This window comes from Aquila chrysaetos, chromosome 18, assembly GCF_900496995.4.
Source record: "Aquila chrysaetos chrysaetos chromosome 18, bAquChr1.4, whole genome shotgun sequence".
Lineage (NCBI taxonomy): Eukaryota > Metazoa > Chordata > Aves > Accipitriformes > Accipitridae > Aquila > Aquila chrysaetos.
In genome coordinates, this window is record NC_044021.1 from 7389667 (window position 1) to 7410923 (window position 21257).

General features: G+C 40.3%; 1 protein-coding gene across 8 annotated transcripts in view; it reads right to left on the bottom strand.

The window, feature by feature from the left end:
• Positions 1–21257, bottom strand: part of CDH12 (cadherin 12) — a 391065-nt gene that overhangs the window by 24698 nt on the left and 345110 nt on the right. For all 8 annotated transcript variants that reach the window (XR_003927396.1, XM_030042002.1, XM_030042001.1 and 5 more), the window contains one exon: positions 1393–1529. Coding sequence is in view for 7 of the 8 variants with exons in the window: in XM_030042002.1 (XP_029897862.1) it covers positions 1393–1529 (137 nt within the window). In the remaining variant the exon portion in view is untranslated. The remainder of the gene's footprint in view (positions 1–1392; positions 1530–21257) is intronic.

Genomic DNA, 21257 nt, shown 5'->3' on the forward strand with positions numbered 1-21257 from the left:
AATGATAAAGAGATTCACATCAAGTTTACTAAAACTGTTGCCTTACTGCAGAAAAAAATTACAAATCTCAAATGTACTTTATCCACCAATAAATCCAAATAGTTAAGCTTTACTGAAACATAGACTATTACGAGACCTCCCCTCTGCATCTACCTGCCTTTCAGTTTCTCTGGAAACAAATTACACTTCTGGTGGACTTTCTGTGAATATCCACACGCACATGTATCTCTATGATGTACTCAATCACTTGTGGTAGTTTAGTTTCCTCTGTTAGTGTATTCCTTTTCCAAGATACAGATAAAATTCAAGTGTTCATTTGACTGGTGTCCTCGTTATGTTTTCAGGTTCCAGGGAGGGAGCCCATGGTTCTTTTTCAGATAACTACAAATGAGAATTTTTATTTATTTATTTATTTTAAATAATGTATACCTTCTCTGCTTCCAAAATCTCTCTCTTCCTGTTAGTAGCATGTATTACTTTTTGAAGACTCAGTGCCAAGCAATACATTGAGGAAAACATGTTCTTTGCTTTAGAAACTTGCATTTCTGGACACATGAACAATACAGAATGAATAAGAAATACAGCAGGGGTCCTCTTCTACAGCCTATTGATGTCAACAGAAAGACTTCTGTGGCCTTTACACAACTGCTAAGTGACCAAATGACTCGTATTCAAAGGGTGGTATATGCCTACAAGAGTTTCAGTTTGACAGGATCATGAAGGAGGAATGCTACACAGAAGGATGGCAATGAAGAAAGCTGCAGCTACATAATACAGCAGAAGAAGGGAGGAGTTATTAAAAAAAGCTATGTAGGAGAGGACACAAAGACAAGAAATGAAAAAAAACCACCCCACCACAAATCATATGGGAAAGAAAACAAGTGGTTAGGCATAAAATCTTGGGCAGAGAGAAAACACAAGAGCAGAGATGCAGCACACAGATTGATTCATTTAGGGCCTTAAGTCTTGACTCAATTTTAGTGTACTTTTTGTCTGAGAATATAATGAGTCTTTAAATTTTTCTGCCTTCAAAAAGCAGATTGACAGACCTGTTATTTGACTAACCTAATTTCATAGGGAGTGAATTACAAAATCACAAATAAGAACTGGAAGGCCTCCATACAGCTCCTCATGCTCTTCATGCTGACAAGATGTTTTTCAGTTTCTGAGGGAACTGTGCCTACATGAGGGCTCCTAGAAAAACCTTACTGTATAGTGCTGTTTGAACATCACTCTTAGCCTCACAGTGAGTCTGGCAAAATGATATTTATTGAGCCTTCTTAAATAATCTCTTGGCAATACATGCACTCTTCACAGCATATTTATGCCTGAGCACTACATTCTGAAAAAAATACCACATTAGCATATTAATTCAGTTTGTGTCATACTTACTAACTTTACTTGCAATTATAGAGAAATTGTACTGTGCTGTGCTTTCTCTGTCCAGTATTTCATTAGTAGCAATGGTTCCTTCAGTAGCATCTATTGTAAAGTAGCTGTCCACATCATTCTTCCAATCGATGAAGTATCTGTATGTGAAAAATATTAAACAAAGTAGATGCAAATCTGCAAAGATTACTCATTTATCAAAACAGCAGTCTAGCTAGCTCGAGTTTTGTTATTTTTCTCTTCCTAGCTATTACCATCCTTGCAGGAAGAAGACAATAAAGAATGATTTGTTTATTTCTTTTTTGCAGAGTTGGAATGCTCAAGGGAAAATGGGATATAATAAAAGATTTAGTACTTCTGGTGTTCAGATTATTTGAAAACTCTGAGCTCCCAAGAAGTTGATGCACACCTTCTGTGACCCTGATCACTTATACCAGTCACTTTGGAAAGCACTAGATAGGCTTAGAGGGGAAAAAAAGAAAAGATATGTGAAATAGTGCTTGAGGTATGAATAGCAATGAGGAGTGGATCAGATCTGGTCTCTTTCCATCCATTTGTAGCTGCAATAGGCTGTAAGCAGCCTCCCTGGGCTTGCAAAGAGGTGTCCTGGTGGACGTACACGGGCTGTTGGCACAGGCTACTCAAAGGTCCCTAAGGGATGTTGGCAGAGTCACAGTATGGGAGATGGAGAAGAGTGTGCTTATTCCCCCACATAAATAGCAGCAATAAAAGGCTCTTTGCCTTTGGGAAGAACAGGCAACCTCCAATTTCACTGGAGCTGTGAGGAACAGGGCAATACCGTTGTTTTTTTATTCTCTTGAGCCTTTGTTTGTCAAGAAATATGAACATAGAAGAGATTGAAAACTCAAAATGTGTATTTATTTGTTATTTTTCCCTAGCAAGGACTTAATAGAAAGCGGAGATGCACTTGTAAACATGGCTGCTTAAAAGCAATCTGATAATTATTCCAAACCCATTTCCCTTAAATGCTAATTAATTTGAAAGTCTGTTTTCACATTTGATGCTACTGTTTGTAGTCATAACAGAATAATAATTTTTCTGATGCAGTACCGCCAGCTACTAATTTCCTTTTCAGTGTTAGTCTCTTCATACCTTGACGATGTTTCTCAAAAACTAGGCAGGATGAAATTGAGAAAGCTATTTGTGAGCAGTAGGCAATAAGACCAAAATGGCACTCAAAACCAAGTACATTTAGAAGATCATAAAGGCCAGAGGACCATTCCTGTGACACCTCATTGCATTTAAACCAGTGAGAATAAGAATAAAAGCTTGTATTTCCTTCTCTGATTAGTGTGATTTATGGAAAGAATATAAAGGGAATGTAATGATAAACACTGCGTTTACTGCTATAGAAGGAAGCAATGGTAGAAAGGGGTATATGGCATATTTCTAAAGAAAATATCTCAGATTGGGACTCAAGAATGCCAATAGCTCAGGAAGACTTGAATAGTAAAAAAAAATCACAAATAAGGTACCATGCTTCTTTGGAGACATTTTGTTTAATCAGAATCACAAGAAAATCCTATCTGTAGATGAAATAGGCTATTTCATCAATTGACAGGCATCATTACCAGTTCACCGCTTTATCTGAAAGCCTCAGAAACGGTTTGCTGAAGGCAGCATGTATCCTTTTACACAGCTGAGCAGGCACATTTTCTTGAATATGATAATATTGTCTACCCACATTTGTAATTTCAGTCTCATTGTTCAAAATTTGGTTGACATAAAAATTATGAAAAATATATAACCCATTTATTAGAAATATCATTACACTGACATACTCTTTCAGGAACAGTAAAATTACTCTTTCAGGCTTTGCATGTTTAATAGATTATAATTTCTTCCAAAATTAAATATGCAGCCACACACAAATAAATGGGATCAAAGTATGAGAAAGTAACTTTGCTCATCTTTCCCCTTAGGAAGATTAGCTTTGTCTAAGTACCATACACACCACAGTATGAGCCAGTGAAGAAAGTACAGGACCTAATTCAAAGCACAGCGTAGGTGATAGCCTCCTTCACCAGCAGGCTTTGAAACTCCAGAAAACATAGTCAGTTTGAACACTGTTGTGTTTGAAGTTGAGTTCAAGCACGAGTATTTGTGGGATCCGAAGCTGATATAGTCTATCTGCAAGCATTCACACAGGTGATTAACTTCATGCACAAGCCCAGTATGCCTACTCCTAAACATAAGCATCAGCAGGATCGAAGTCCGCAAGAAGCACTGCAAGCCTAGCACTACTCCTGCTGAGACTAATGGCAGAATTCCTCTCGGCTTCCCTGGAAGTGGGATCTGTGGGAGTTGAACAGTTTGATAAAAACAGAACTGTAGCACTTCTTCTAAATCCATTGTCTTCGCCTCTGTTAACACTGTGGAAACTATTATGCCAGTATTGGTAGTCTTTTTTTTAACTTTGGCATTATCTTTGAGGTCATCCCTTCCTTCCCTCTCCATGTGCTGCACATATGGTAAAATTAGGGGTGGAACAGCCAGTCATTTCAGCTCCTCTCATCCTAAGAGGCTATATATTCGATTAGACTACAAAGGGAAGAGGAGTGGGAGGAAGTATTGGAGATGTATTGCATAAAATAGAGAGATTTACAGGAAAAACTGCAAACAAGAAGCCATTCTTCCTCCTTCCATTGGTTGTCCATGTGCAGTACCCATGAAAACATATCTGGCAGAAGATCCTCTTAGAGACAGCTCTTCTGGACATAGCATTGCTCCCAAATACTTCAGGAAGTCTGTAAGGCTTAGTAAAAGAGTGACTGGGACCCCATCTGGCTGCTTTTCAAAGGCAAATTTTGGGGCCATCCCCAAAGGGGGGGGGGGGGGGGGGGGGGGGGGGCTTTTCAGGGAGGCCCTAAAAGAAATGTCGTTTCCTTTTACAGCCCAAAAGCACTCTTTCACGCAGTCTGATGCTCACTGTAAGATTCTTTGTAAGCAGCACAGCAACACTTAGTCTTTTTCTAAGGCCGATAGTATTGCCTGAGCTTTGTCTTTTACTTGGAAAAAATGTCTTCAAGAACAGAACAAATGGCAAAAGGGTCTCCAACCAGAAAAATCTGTAACTTTCCAGAGATAAACCCAGGTATCTGGGACATAAAGCCTGACATTTCTTGTTAGATTGTGACACAGAGAGGAACACTGTTGAAATACTGGTATTAGGACAGCTGTCTAGATCTTCTAGTCATGGTCTAGCAGTTTGAAGCAACTGAGGTTGGTTTGTTTGACTGCTCAGAGTGCCTGCAAGACAGATCATAGATAACTGTACTAATCCGAAGAGGCAGCTCCCTCCTTGAAAAGTTAGGGAGAATTTACTTGTTGACACAGGGCACAGCAGTATTATTTTTCAGAAACATCTGAAGAGGCCTGCCTGGCAACTCTGAGTACCAGGACATTGACATATAGTTTATATTCACTGACAGGGAAGAAACTTTGAACTATAGGTCTCCCTGAATATTGTTCCCAGCAGAAGACTGTATTCCAGATTATATTAGTGAAGGCAGGGGTGTGTGGGATAAGTGTGGAAGGATATACCTTTGCTAATGTTGTCTGTCTCTTCTCAAGAATAGCTATATTTGTACCTCAAGTAGGATAGAAGAGCCAGAATGGAAATACTTGGTTTATAAAATGGTAAGAGTCAAGTCTGTAGGACTCTCATCCAGAGCATTCACAAAGACACGCACTCCCATCTTAAGAGCTCCACGAATAATTTGCATTCCTCTTGGCTAAGCGGTGAGGCTCTGCATAGCCTATGGGCTCTTACAGAGCACTCCCCCGAAAGAGGGCTCGTCTTTTGAAGAGCGGAGGACAGTGGGGAAGACTGTATCAACTCTAGCTGCAGCACAGAAGGTAGATAGCAGAGTGCTTGATGGAGCGCTGTTGAATACCTGAGTGACAGCAGATCACCCTTGTGAGGATAACAGGAACTCCGAGCCGTTAAGCAGACAACTGTAGTTGCTTCAGACTGATATACCATGAATAAAAGAACTGGACAGCTGTCCTCCTGCTGCTATGGAAACATGCGTGACAACATGCTCAGGAGGGATGGGTTGTGGCAGGATGCTAAGGAGGCTGTGAAGCTCAGGATTTGGGGTGCGGTTTTGGTCTTAAAAATGTGGAGGGGAAGACTTCCCTTGCCTAGCACAGATGGGCTTGGGAACAGTGGGGGTCCATCCTCACCAAAAGTTTAAAAACCTTGCCAAAGACTTTCTTTGTTGTTCTGTCTTGATAGTGACAGCAGTGGTGACACAATGCAACAGAGGGATCATATAACAGCGTGTAACAACTTACAACATATTACCATCTTTCTTTTTTCTTTCTTTTTTTTTTAGTTGCTGCTTAAACACAATGCAGAGTTTGCATTTGTTTGCCCATGCATTGGTCCTTAGTGGGGATTTCACCAGCTGTTCCCAAACTTGCAGAGGAAGGCATATTGCAGCTTGGGCTTAGCTCAAAAAGGGGAGCTTAGGAGAAAGTTACAAGGTCCTTTACAAGGTAATAGCCATTTTTAATGTTTTCCAAAATTCACCTGAGTATTCGAGTCTTGCTAGTATTACCTTCCAAATGAACAACCTAAGCTGTTATGGTTTCATACTCAAATCTCCATTGCATTCCATGTACACACACATACATATATTATAAAATTTTCTGCCGATATATCCACCAGCTAAAACATATTACAGCCGCCATCGGTACTCAGTATCATTTTCTTTTCTCAGCTCTCTTTTGATAGGGTTTTACTGCCTCCAAAGAACGACAGCAGCAAAGTACTGGCCTAAGTATTTTATTCTATGCTTTTCAAGAACATAGGGACATCTTCTTAGGAGGTGGTTGTGGTTGCTGGGATCATTCTAGTGACGAAAGCACTCTCAGGTCTTCTTCTGAAAAGGATGTCATAAATGTAGAGGAAGTAGAACTAACAGAGAATCAAGAGGTACCAGAAAAATTTGCCAGCTGCACAATGTTGGCATGGTGAAAGCTGGGTCATATCAAAGTCTAAGTGCTCTCCTGTGCATTCCTAGCCCAGATGCACCCCAGTGCATTTATCCTTGCTTTTACTCTCGTGTAGCTGACAGCTACATCCATCCATACTGAAAAGCAGCATCCAGGTCTCAGACAAGCTGCTTTGACGTCATTTGAGACTCAAAGGTCTCAGAGACAAATTAAAGGAGCAGAGTTGCAATACCTTGCTTATATACACCCATACCTCCTAAAAAGTAAGAGCACAAGCAGGAACAGTCTTGCGTAGCTCTGCCATATCACTGCCTGTGAGACACATGAGGGGACTTACAAATCTGGAGAAAAAATATTTGTTTCCAGAAAGTTTTCTTTCTGATACTGGACCTGAAAGATGAATAGATGGAGCACTTGGTAACACGGCTAAACTCTAACCGTCTGAAATGGAATATGCAGTTCTTAAAACTTGTTCCTGATATTACAGCCACACAATTCAAGCCAGGAAATGAGCAAGGTAAGGCATAGTGTGTATTTCAGAGGAAGAGGAGATTGCTTCAAAGCTAGACTGGGAGGATTAAGGCCAAATGCCACAGAAGTAAAACCTTAAAGAGTGCTAAAACACAGATGATAGGAATGGTGCAGTGATAGTAAGCATGAGGAGAAGAGCTCTGTCCTGCTCAAGCTGCTGAAAGGAACAGTGAAGAAAAGATACTGTCTACAGCCTTTGTCACTGTTTGTACAGTGAGCAGGGAAGGGGAGCATGGATCACGCCCCTAGAGATGCTATTAAGCTAAAGGCGTGCAGACCAAATTTGCTCCTGCTGCAACAGCATGCATACAGAAAATCATTTGAAGGAGTAAAGCACATTATTCAATTGGAATTGGCATGAAAATGGAAAGGAATCATCCAATTCAGTGAGCAGCAACGCATTTAACATTTAATTACTGGCTTTCCCTTTTGTTTTATTGTTCCACAAATAGGTAACAGTAATTGCAACCAGCCTCCTAAAAGAAGAAAAGGAAAAGAAAATGCCCAAACAACAAAAAGGGGGGGGGCATTCCTTCAATTTTTATATTTGATACAGAGTTGTCCTACATCATTCCTTCAATTTTTGTATTTGATACAGAGTTGTCCTACATCATCTGTCCCACATCAGTATAAATATTTTTGTCTGTATTTCAATTTCTGTTGCAAAATTGTACCTAAGCAGACCCAGATGGTGAATCTAAGAAAACCCAGAGCACAGATTTTCTGTGCACACTCTGAATGATTTGGCTGCCAAGCCCAGTTTAGAAAGCATCTTATTACTCTAGCCACAGTTTGTCAAACCCAAGAACTGGAATGAAACATTTTAGATGTAAGATAATTCCTGACGCAATGGGATAAAAAGAAGTATCATTTCTAAGACAAACTATGCTTTCAACTATGCTTTTCCAACCCACCACTTTTTCCAACTACAAGTATGTACCCAATGCCTTTCTCTGTAACTGAACCGCATTGGAAAGAGGAAAGATCCTTCCGTTCACTTTCTGTAGTTTCTTGACTGGCCGCGCTCTTTTTAAGTTTCATTTCACTGAAGATGCTCGTCCATGGGGTCACCGGTCCCTCCGGATCTCCCCCAGGCACCGCATCCTTGCCCAGCCACCCTGGAAAGCCCCTACGGCTGGCCGGTGGTGGGAGGAGGAGGTGCCCGCAGCTCTCAGGTGGGTAAGGCACCTCTGGGAGAGCTCGTGTCACCCTGCGGACACCCGAGGAGCCGGTCGTGCTGCAGGTCTCGGCTCAGGCAGCTCAGGCGGCTGAGGTACGGCTCGGTCCACGCTGAATCGTTGGTGTATTTTACTGCTGGAAAGTGGTTTAATACGACCCCCTTGAGAGGTTTCAGATTGACTGCTTTGAGAGAATTGGTACTGAAAGTAGGTCTGTTGATAAGCAGCAAATGGGCGATATGTATGAAATGTTAATATATGCAAATTAGCTACTCTGGACTCTGAATCTTAAATGATTAAGGGAATGAAAGAATTCACAGAAACACACACTTCTGTTTTGAGGGGGAAAGATCGTGGGAAGAAATGGGAACAGCGACAACAACCGTAAGACAAAGTCAACGTTGCCCTTCAAAGGGGGAAAGGATAACTGTCCTGGTAATTTCTCTCCTGTGACTGAAGGCTACATTTTGTATCATGTAAAATACCAGATCTGTAGGCCAAGATCCTCAGAGACAGCTAAGTGACTGACTTCAGAAGACATGGACTTAAGTGATTCTTCTTTTTCTTATTAAATTACTTGGTGCCTCATTGCAAGGAGTATCCTCAAGTTAAAAAAGGCAGTGGTAATACGAGCTCAGCACAACCAGAAACGCGGCATTTGAAGGTTAATGGCTTCTGATCATTGTACCTTTGTGCAGAATAAACATTTCCTCAAAAATTCCTGTTGATTTTTTTAGTTTGAGACAAATAACCTGGTTGATAGAGGTGCTCTGTAAAAATATCTCAACTTGTCTCAACTCACGCTCTGCTGATGTGAAGCACATTTCTTACTCTGGCACCTAGTGAGATAGAACACTGGGTTTGGGGAGAAAAATGTTGCAAAGAAAGGTGAGGGATGAAATAACAATTTTCTGTAATGTGATAGATCACTATTTCTGTACGTGACCTTAAATTGTTTAAACTGCATTCACTTTAAGTTTTATTTAAATATTGAACTGCAGGTAAAGGAAAATCAGAGTTCATGCCAACTTGGGACAGTTAAATACCACCCATCATATCAGAAATAATAGATGGCAGCCTAAAAAAATTAGAAATATAAATGAAAGATAATAAGATTCAGTTGGGAATTGTGATCAGTTAGGATTTTTTGTAATTCCAATACATACATAATTAAATAGATGAAAGAAATATTAAAGCACGAGTGGCAAAAGGGGTGAGGGACTGGAAGAATACAAATGAGACTTTACGTGTGATTTGTCTACCTGAATGTCCAAAGGAATTTTCATGAGTAGAATAATCATGTGCTGTGGCTGGAACACTGCATATAACTAGGTGTCGAGAAAATGACACCTCTACAACAGAATTTTGTCCTGGGCATCATGTCACTAGATAGATATCAGCAAATTGGAGGGAATTTACAGAAGAGAAAGGAAAACTGTCTTGGGTCTAGGCATTCTGGGTTATAAGGAAAGATTAAAAGAACTAAAATATGTTTAGCTTGGATAAGAGATGAAAAAAGTGAGACATGATAATGGTCTACAGATAGCTGAAGGGCTTAAACACTGAGAAAGGAAAGGTATGATTTTGTTCAGCACAGAGAAGCGGAGGGGCAAAATTAAGAAAGGGAAAATTTATGTTATGCAGCAAAATCTTTCTGGCAGTGATGTATATTATGCTGCACACAAGAGGAATGATACGAGTTCTGTCACTTGGTACTACAAAGCTAAGTTGGATAAAGTAATGGAGACTGTGCAGTAAGGGAAATTTCTAGAAAGATGGACTGAATAATCCTATTAGTCCCTGCAATGCTAAACTCTGATACATAACAGGAAACAGTATCACCATGCTAATCATACTCAGTTACAAATCTGCTCTAAGATGCAGTTCCAAATATTTTAAAATATAAACATAAAAGTGTTTTTTTAAGATTGCAGTTATTAAAAAGTAAAGAAACAGAAAAATCACTCCTACAATGAGAAACAAGAAATGCAGACTTCAAGTCAAGCCTGAGATCAAAATGTTAGAGAATGTAATGTGTTGAAGCATGCAAACAAATTTATGTCCTCTAAAATCCCACCCTGCCACTGAAATTTTCTTCCTGCAATTCTTAAGACGATCCATTGACTGAGTTATCATTGTGTAAGACTCAAAAAAATTGTATCAGCATATGTACATACGTACATATTTGAAACACTAAGTCAGTTCTTTATTGTTCTTCTCAAATGTAAGTGCTGAACTCTTCTGCTGATTACTGGAAGTATCTTCCATTCCAGTGAAGACTGAGGAGTGATTGCCGTAATTTTACTAAAGGTGCAATCAAGGATTTTTAAAATGAGTCCCCTATATACCATGCATGTTTAGGGAAGCCATTAAGTTCAAACAAGTATAATTAGATGTAACAAAACATTTTATTTTCCTGTGCTAAATGATAGAGTCATCTGAGTAATCTGCTTTTAGGGCTAAATAGGATAGTTAGATTTCCAAAGTCTTCCTCAAGGCTGCAGCACTTGAATTAGTATTAAGTTACTTTAATTTCTTTTTCATACCTTCATTTGATTTAAAGATTACCCTTGATTCTGAGTCTTGTGGTTTTCTATTAACTTAAAAATGCTGTCTCACGAGGTTTTACAAGAGCAGCAAAGGTAAATATCCTTTTTTCTCCTCTGTGCAGCATGATAATATGAAATAAGGTGTAATGCACTACTTGCCTAACAGGAGCAGACAATAGTCTTCGCATATCATTCATGTTGTCCTGTGTTAATACAACCACGGGGTTCCTTCTCATATTTTTTGTGCCCTTTACACTGTACAACCCAGCAACTGTTGTGCTCTATGCATACAAAGTATTACATATATAAAATATTAGCTATATTTAATAAAAAATACTTTTTCTAGAATAAAACTTTTAATAACAAAAATATTGAAAAAAATAAATTTCTTAACATAATGAAAAGAAACAGGACCTGTCTTGTGCAGAACTCCTAGTTTTAATAACCTGGGTTTAACACTGTGATATTCTGCTTGGAGGAAGTAAATCCAGTCAAACTTATCTACTGTCACATAAAAACATAGTCTGATATTGTCATAGTAAGAGTTATTAGAAAAATCTAATGCTAATAACAGCAAAATAACATTTGAAGTTTTGCTGTAAAATTTTCCTGTCATTAACCAACAAATGTAAAGGACGTGGTAACGTTCCAAAGTGGCAGATGCTGTTCTGCTAGGTTGCCTTTTTTTGTTTATATGTTTAAATAATTTATTAAGCCATCTCCCTTAATGGGAGCAGAAGCTTTCTGTACCTTTGCTGAATATCTTCAGAACACTGCTGAGGCGTTAGAGGTCAAACCAAAGGAAACCCTGGCTGGTCTGTTGTCAGATCTTATCCTTTGGGTAATCCCATGGATAACGGCTGGATCCCAGAAGAACTCTACCCATGCAGATACATAATAAACTCAATACTTTTTTTTTTTTTTTTTCAGGGGATACTAGGAATGAAGAAAAAAACCCCAACAAACAAACAGCCTCAACAAACAAAAAACAAACTCTAGCTGAAATGCAAAAAGGAACTAGCACCGCCATTCGCTACTGTCTAACTATTGCCATTAAATCTTAACATATCTTCTAAGCGCCCAGTCAGACACAGTCACAAAAGGGCTTCTGCTGCTGTTCCAGGTTAAGTGGTTATCTCGTACCCTCACCTCCCTCCCTGCTCCCAAACAGTATTAGTCCTACAGTTCTCCCAAATGCGATTTCCTTTTAAAATGAAATGGGCCAGTTTGTAAAGAAATAGTTTGGTTTCAGCTGGTTTCTAACCTAACCTGTTCACAGATTGGGTTAATGGGCAGTTGCACTTGCAGAACTGATGCCAATAACCCTCTCATGGGCGCTGCTTTGAAATGAGCATCTCAAGGTTGCATATTCAGAAGCAACCAGAAAAGAGCAGCCAATGTAGCTGGTCTGTCTTGCTCTAAGTGCCTTTACTGCCATATAATAACACAAAAACAACAAGGTGAACGTAGGTAGAAAGGTCTTAGTGGCATTGCTTTGTTCACAGGTAGCAAAAACCAGAGATGCCTGTGTGGGCGATGCTATATAAGTGGCAGAATTGTCTTCCGTATTATACAACATCACACTTGCCACACCTAAAAATAAATACAACCCTCAATTTAATGATCTATTAAAATATTTCTGACAGTTTTACCATGACTTTTCTTTCATCATGCTACTCAAAACACCATATTTCTTTATGCTTTTGTAGAGATTTTCAAAGGTACTCAGCACTGCTGTAAAGCTGTTGTAATGGTCCAAGCTGACTGGTTTTGAAGATCCCACTGAAGTAATGTGTCTAGTCTTTTAGTGGAAGGATAACTTTGCATTTGTTAAAATATTTTGGCTTAAAAAGCAGAGAATTTTTGTATTATTTTGATAGAAACCCAAGTAAGTTGTTGTACTCCCCTGTCCCCTTTTCCAAAGGAGTTCAGCAGTATAATTTCTCAGACTGATATCCTGTGAGCTGTATTCCAGCCTTCCCAGAATGAATCTTAACTATACAGCACATCAGGTAGTGATGCTTTAGAGAAGGACAGATGGATTTGCTACATTTTGGGAGAAGGAGCAAACACTGCTTGTCAGAATGTCCCGTGTCTGTGCTTATCTTCGTGCCTTTTGTGTAACACACAATCTTCCGCATGAAAAAATACGGTTTGAGTCTTCTGCATTACTACATGACTGGGTTCACAGTCCTTCATACATGTCTGCATACGTCTGTGTTTTCAGTCAGGAGGGTGAAGGATTAGTGATTTTAACAGTCAGTAGCTTACCTGATCTGGAATGAGTAGCATCAGTGCAAACAAATTATACTTTGCTCCTTTGGAGAAAATAGACCGTTACGCAGAATTAATTGACAGGGGAGCAGTGGCTGCAGACAGCCAGACTGTAACGATGGGTAGGAGTCAAGCGAGGGAAGCTGTTAAACTTTTCATAAGCCTTATAAATCTTACATATGAATTTTAGTAAAACACGCTAGGCAATATAGGAAATAAAATGTGCTGCAATTCAGTTATCAGCCCTTCCAAACTGCCAGTTCTGCCTGTCTACAAATTCCTGTGCTTCCTCCCCCCTCTCCTTTGAAAGGTTTTGTTCATTTGGTTATCAAACCCTTCAGTCAGCTCCATTGTCTGCTCTGCATTTCTCATTACCAACTGAGTATCTTATCAAAAGCCGTTGTCATTTGGAAAATACATTGTTTTTATTCAGTTTTAACATCGTTTTTCCTGCCTTATTGAGCAGGCAGAACTGCAAGACAACCAGGCAGATGGAAAGCTTTGTCCTGTAGTTTAATTAAGTCTCGGTTGTTTGGACTGGGCGCCGCAGTAGAAGACACGTTGGACTTAACCCCCTCACTCCAGGCCTAGCAGTCAATATTGCCATGGTGGGAAAGAGGCAGAGCACTTTCTCTACCAGCACCACGAATTATAGGCCCTGAACAGCATTTCACCCTGGTTTTGAAAGGTGTACATTGGCCCTCTGCACTGCTGCCCGTGGTCTGTTCTTTCCACCCTCATCCTGCCCGTAGCACGAAGGACGCGACACCCGCGGTCCGGGAGGGACCCAGGCACTGGAGGATGCATCTCACGTTTGGTGAAGAGGAGACCGGGGCTCCTGCTTTGCTGGTTTTAGGTGGGGAAAGGGCATGCTGGGATGGGCATCTGGATGTGTATCAGTATCCCTATCAATGGGCAGAGTGAGTAGAGAAAGAGAGGGAGCAAGTGAGTCTGAGTGGACCCCTCCACTCAACCTGTAAGAAAGCTGAGGCGGGGGGAAACGGATGCGATGACTCCATCAGATATTCAGCTTCAGTACAAGTTGAAACTTTATTTTGTACTTGCGTCCATCCGACCTAAACACCGCGGGATAAGACAGAGATGCTTCCCGGGCCTCTGTTCCCATGCCTGGCCACAAAAGCTTTGCCTTCTGATAAAGTGCTAAGGCAATAAGTAGCATAGCTGCTATAGAGGAGAGCAGGCCTAGTGGCATAAATTCAATAGGAATAATCTTTGCTTTGCTTTTGCATCATGTAAATATTAGCTCTGTTCTATATCTTTTGGATACTAAAATCTGAACAAATCTCTCATTTTTTTCCCCAGAAAAAAGCTGAAGTAAAATGCTGATGCTGAGACAATCAAAGAAAAAGCAAATAACAGCAATCTTGCTGACTCCAGAGAAAACTGCAGCACACAGTAGAGGCTTTATCGCTTGCTTAGATCGTCAGCTGGGACTCACTTGAATTGTCAGCTGGATCTGCAAGAGGAAACACTCAGTGAAGTCGGGAATTGGAGGCTGCATTGTCGCCTTGAAGCTGGTTTTGTGAAGCGCTCATAAAGTAAGAGACACTGCAGGAGCTGCTGCATTTTCCTTTTTCGTTTCTCCTTCTCAATCCTTTGCATGTATAAAGGAACCCAGAATCTGCAGAGATCAATATAAGTATGGAGTCACCTTTTCAAAGGTTTTACAAATTTCATGAGGGCCTTTCCCACAGGCAAAAGTTGCTGGATAAGCACCTCCTTGCTCCACCTTGCATGCTGATGGTCTGACCTGAGCCAAGTCAGGTCCCATCATTTGCCTCTAAAATTGGTTCTTCTCTCCTCCTACCGGAGCTGGAATTTCTGCACTGTGTTTGCTCCAAACTATTTTCAGATCTACTGCCTAAAATAATCTGTTGTTATAAATCTGTAGACGACTTATTTACATGAATGCTGACAGCAGTCTTTTCAATTATTTTCTTTTGTGTTTGCACGTACCTCAGCATTGTATTTAGATTATCTTGCTCCCTTTTCACATCCAGCCATCTCAGATGATCCTGTGCCGTTATTCTCCACACTCTCTGTTCCAGCTTAGAAAAGATGGAAGTCGCAGAATCACAGCAGGGTTGAGGTTGGCAGGGACCTCAGGAGGTCATCTGGTCCAAGCCCTCCTGCTCAAGCAGGGCCACCTAGAGCCGGTTGCCCAGGACCATGTCCAGACGGCTGTTGAGTATCCCCAAGGCTGGAGACTCCACAACCTCTCTGCGCAACCTGTGCCAGTGCTCGGTCACCCTCACAGTGAAAAAGTGTTTCCTGATATTCAGAGGGAACCTCCTGTGGTTCAGTTTGTGCCCATTGCCTCTGGGCCTGTCACTGGGCACCACTGAAAAGAGCCTGGCTCCCTCCTCCTTGCACCCTCCCTTCAGGTATTTGTACGCATTGTTAAGACCCCTTCTCTTCTCCAGGCTGAACAATCCCAGCTCTCTCAGCCTTTCCTCATAGAAGGGATACCCCAGTACCTTCATCATCTTCATGGCCCTTCGCTGGACTCTCTCCAGTATGTCCATGTCTCTTTTGTACATTTGGAACCCAGAACTGGACCCAGTAAAAGTATCTGAGATCTGTCTGCATCTACAGTCAGGATGTGACTGAAACTTCCAAACACATAGATCCCCAAAAGGGTATAAATCTCAAAACCCCTGTTGCTTAAACTTCATTAACAAGCCTGGAAGCAAAAAAAAAATATTACCAAATGTATAAGAAACTCAATATGCAATCATTATTTAAACATAATAATAAACTTGAGCATTTTAGGACAGGAAAGTAAAGCCAATGTTTACAAGCAGACCTAAAGGAGAAATTCAGATTCAAAGGACTTGGAATCTGAGTAGGTTGCAATGATTAAAATAGTTATTCTTCTGGAAAGGGATGTAAGATCTTTAATTAAAAATGTTGGGAAACTAAATTTTACACTAGGAAGATGGTTTCAGGTTTGACTTTGTGTACCACTGTGCAGAATAACCAACTAACATGCTTCCCTGTAGCACATAAGTTTTTCTTAGACGTTGACCCTTAGTAATTCTCTTACTGTCAAGCTCTGAGAGGTTCACAGATTGAGGTGATATGGCTGCAGCCATTAAACCTCTGTTTTAATCTCACAGTTGCTTTCTGGAACGCTTAAGAAATCCATTGCTGGAGAAATTTGGAATAAGAGCCCTTGATCAAAAATCAGGAAGACTATTATTTGAGCTGAAGTAAAATTACAATGTGTGCCTCTGGGATGCGAACTGGCTTTGTAAAATCACATCACCAGGTGGTACAAGTGCTGCAAAGTAAACCAGAACTATTATGGTCATATTGTTCCTTTCCCCTCACTCTGGCTTCTTAGATATTCTCAATTAATTTAAAAGCTTTCCTTGCCAAGTTGTTCTTTTCTGCCTTGGAGCTGAATGCACACTTCTTGATTTTCAGCATCCACTTCTCTCACAAACATGTCATTCACTGAAAGCCGTAGTCCATAAACTTCTTGGATCTACTTTTAGTTCTAAACTCCTGACTGACATTTTATAGCTTAATATGATTGCATATGCCAGCTGAAGATGACTTGCTGTTTTTCACAAGCTTCAGTAAGTTGATGAATTACTGACTGTAACTAAAGGTTACTGGCCTCTCTCGGTTTTAAACTTAGTTTTCAGTTGCTTTTGACTTGCTGGACTTAGGAAATAGGATTTCATGCTGCAAGTGCTTCCAGGAGTCGATCTAGGAAAATTTATGCATGTCAAATGAATCCTAGCAATCTTTTATTTGGGAAGCTCTGACTTTCCTCTAGCACAGGCTTTCTGGCTTGTGCCAGAAAGTACTCACTTTTGTACCATGTTCCTGCCAGTTCTGCAAAAACCCACACAGATCAAAAAGTCAGTCTGCATGTGCTCCAGAATGACAAAGAAGGGTTTTTCAGCTCAAGTGCCTGGCTGTTTCCAGTGAACATGCTGCAGCATCACAGAGGGCTAATGAGCGACAGTACATTTACCTTCCCCACCAAAGAATGGTGTGTGATCCTTTCAGTCTTAAGTCTATAGATTTAAGATTAAGTTTAAAACAAATCTGCACTTTTTTTTTGTAGCGGCTACTTGTAGTAGCTCCAAGCTGATCACTGGAACCAAGGGACCACAGTCCTTGAATTAATACAACTGAGTCACTTGTCAACTGAGCTGTGGTAACTGTCTGCTTGTGCGCACCTAACCCATTGCAAATGTGAAATAAAACGTATTAATTTAAACTACTATGCAGGGGATTACCATAATAATTTATTATACACATCTTGCTTCACAGTAAAGGTAAAGCAGAGATACAGTCAGTGTCTGTGACTCTGCTGAAGAGCAGGAATTCATTAAGCTGCAAGAAAACAGTTCCTTTTGAAAGACAATTTGTACATAGAACAGGCAGATTTTTCTGCCTTGTGTTTGAAGAGAAGTCACCCTTCTGTTCAGTCCCTTAAAAGCACCCAGTTGCTGAGGAGCAAGCCAGCTCATTCAAACCTAGAGAATGGCAGAGCAGTACGTGGGATCGTATGGGGAGGAACTTACAAGAAGGGGACGATGGAGTGGAGGATGTGATTGCCTGAGGTCATGAAGACAAAGTCTAGGAGGCAGAGAAGAAAACAGAGGAAGAGTCAGAAAGTCAGGGTGAAACAGCAGGAGGAAGTAGCAGTTTGTTGTCCTATATAATTTCCAGCATTGCTGGAAGGTAGGTAGACAGGGATGTTGTTGAGTATCTGGTAGCTGAGTGCTCACTGAGCCAAATGAGACTGGAAATTAGGGAGGCAAGTGTGGAAAGAGCAGATGTGTCAGCCAAATGTACCCCTTGGGATTCAGAGAAAATGTTGGGATAGAAAGCCAGTTTCTATAGTTCCAGAAAGAAGATCAAAGTAACTGGAACAAAGAGAAAAAATACATCAAGCCACTGAGATCAAAAAAGACGTCTGTCATCATCAGAAGAAAGGAAGGCAGTAGTGCAGGGCAAATGAAGGTAATGGGATGTGGTTCAGGAGAAGAAAGGCAGAAACCAGCTGTGGGAGAAAGAAAGATGGACTGTGAAATAGGAGACTGGTATTAGACTGCCAGAGCACAGGAGATATAAGAAAACAGTGGGCTAGTAGAAGGATGGAAGAATACAGCAAGGGATCTGCAGCAGAAACTGAGAGGTACTGGTGCAGGGGTTTGAATTGGTTAGCCTGGATAAATTAGAACTTGGAACAGAGGTCTTAAAAGTGGTTGAGGAGACTAGGACTTTAGGAAAAGGCAAGGGATGGAGTAGAGCTAAAATTGTGACAGAAACAGAGAGGAGGTAACAGAGCAAGAAATGTGCAAAACTCACTACAGCAGCTAAAAAGGAACCAAAATTCCGGAGTCCCACCATCTTCTGTCTGTGCAAAACCAACTGGTAAAGCATCTTGTTCCCCTCCAGCATGATACCATACACAGAGAAATAGCTATCACTTAATCTGTTATTAAATGAAGAGGCTTGAGATGCTGGAACTAGATGTCCCAGTCTTTCTATCTATGTATGTAACTATAAGATACATTTTGATGTCACAGGATGGGACTTTTTTGAGGAAAAAGCAAATTCAAAAAGTGTATACACAAAAAAAGTCAGAAGAATTATGGTATTGGAAGGTCAAGCACTTTCCTGTTACATATGTCACTTCAATTCATCTTGTTTGTGCCTGTACATTAAGATAAAGTGTTTAAGAATTCAGGAAGAAACCTACTATTTGTAGGTTTTCTTGACATTTACATAACAGAGTATTGCACTGGGAAAACAGAACATATCCATAAAAGTTTCTGGACCACTGTGAACTAGTTCAGAAAATAAATAAGGCTTTTCCTTTGGAGGCACATGCAGGGAATACGGTCCTGTCCCCAAGATACTGAGGGCAGGATTGACCTGTGACTAGTACACATGACTTTTTTCTTTCTTTAATATCATGGTTTCATGACTCTGGACTTGGATAGGAAAATGCACAGTCCCCACGGCTTTCCTGCTTTGAGTGGTTCTTGCGGTTCATAAAGCAAAACTCCTGAGTCAAGCAGAGAAGATCTGAAGGGCAGTGTTCTGGCACGGAATATGAAACTCATTGTAATTGGAGTCATATCTGGGATTCACATCAGGGACAATAATCCTTTCATGCTTTATGCCAGAAGATGAACTCCAAGGAAATCTGAAAACTTCAAAGGTGTCAGTGCAAAGTTGTTGAACTTCACAGACACTGTTAGATAAAGCTCACTATTCTAGAAAGTACTGCAGATAACTCAGTCTTGCCATCCATTTGCACTTTCTTGTTATTTAGACAGCTCTATCTATAACATTCATGCTGTATGGACACACATAAACGTGATTTTTAGGAAGTCCTAAAATTCCTTATACGAGAAGTACAAGGATCTTTACTAAAACATTTGCATATTTACCAATTACATACATTGTAATACAGTGCAACACAGGTGCTTTTTTTTTTTCTCCCAGACAGCTTGTAACCATTATAAACTGGAGGATTCTGAGAAGAACATGAGATCATTGTTCTTTTCAGAAGTGCTTTGGGATTTTTAATGGCTACAAAGTACATAGGACTTCATCTCAACATTTATGCTGAGCATTTCTTGCAGCACTATGGATAAAATGGGAATAGACAAAATAGCTCTCCTGAGACACATAAACTCCAGATTTAACACAGTTTGAAAATTAGGTGCACTAGGGTAATGTTCCAAAAGAGCTTCAAAGCCAGTCACCCTTGCAGGTGTTGAATACCTGCGGCCCCTTTTCTCCTTGTGCTTAATTTCCTGTTTCTTACTGAATGTGCGCTCTGTGCCCTTTCATTTCACCATCTCTAACAAATATCAGCCCACAAAACAAACATTTTAAAATTCCCGACTTGTCCAAAAACTTGATTCCAGTAACAGGAGAAAAGAGAAAAATAATATAAACCTCACCATTTTCGATGGCTTCCAGCAAAATATTTTTCTTTTTCTAACAGCTGAATCCAGTCTTCATTCTTACCTGTTATCTCCCCCTTCCTGATGTGTCTAGCACAACAGAGCTAAAGTTTTTGTGTGATAACATGGATTTAGTTGCTGTGACTAGTGCTGCTTCCTTTCATGTGAGCTGTTCTAGCCTGCTTTGTTCTCCAGAGTTTTGCCTTCTGTTGAGTACTGTGCAGACTGGTCTTTTATCCCAGTCTCTATTGTTTGGCAGATTGTTGATTTTATTGTTGTCGTAATGGACATCTTAATGGCTAAACTGCTCTAGGAAAACATTTCAGAGAAAATGAATGATTTTGTAGAGAAACTGTGCCACCCAGCAAATTGTATGGGCCGTTGCCTCAAAGAACATTACTTGCTTTTCCATGTTTGTTTAGAGGGCATATTTACTCAGAAGATGGTCGGACTCCTTCTTTAAAATGTGATGAAATTGATGGAGCCATTCTTTACATCTATGAGACGATCTACATTTTACACAGCTGAAAGAGCATAACTGGTTAGGAAACATTAAGAAGTTGTAATCACATGCAACTCTTTCAAACTAATTTATGCTTTTCTAACTTCTGGTCATGTACTTTTTTTTCAGTTAGAGGATATAAAACTTATGGAATATTGAACACTAATACATCAGTAACTAACAATTGCATATAATTTCTTTTTCTGCTTGGACTAGTCAGCAGCATTTGGATACAGGTAGGTTCTTCCAGAACACAAGAGCATCGTCAGATCTCCGATAAATTAGTAACAATCTTATCATTAAATTCAAAGAGCTGGAGATCAAGCTGAATACAGAGAATCAGATACATCCTCAGGTAAACGAGAGCCAAGGAAGAGATTTCAGGACTGAAACATGGAAACTGAGAGAAATAAGTGATCTTACAAAGCCACAAGAGAGCTGCATGGAAGGTTTCCAGCTTAATCTTCTCAGCATGTCAACTGGCGTAGTGGAACACATCCCTCTCCTTAAAGCAAAGTATCTCCCTCCAAAGTCCACCAAATTCAATGTGTCGTTTACTTCTGGGTAGGAACGGGTCCCTCTGAGAAATTGGTAATATTGGGACATAGTTTGTGTTTTTCCATGGGCACGCACCAGCTGAACCGGTTCATAAGAAGTGACCCTGGGAGCACTTCCATAGTTTATCGGTGTAAGGGGTCAGCAAGTAGAGCAGTGAGACTAAAATGTAAGGGTATTTTATAATATTCCTGATCTTTTAACTGTAGATGGGCATTTGGACGCCCAAGTAATGATTTCAGAGTTAAAAAAGGCAGACAAGGACACTTTGAAGCAGCTTAGGATTCAGTATTACAGTGAGCACAGTGTATGGAGAAACCATCGTGAG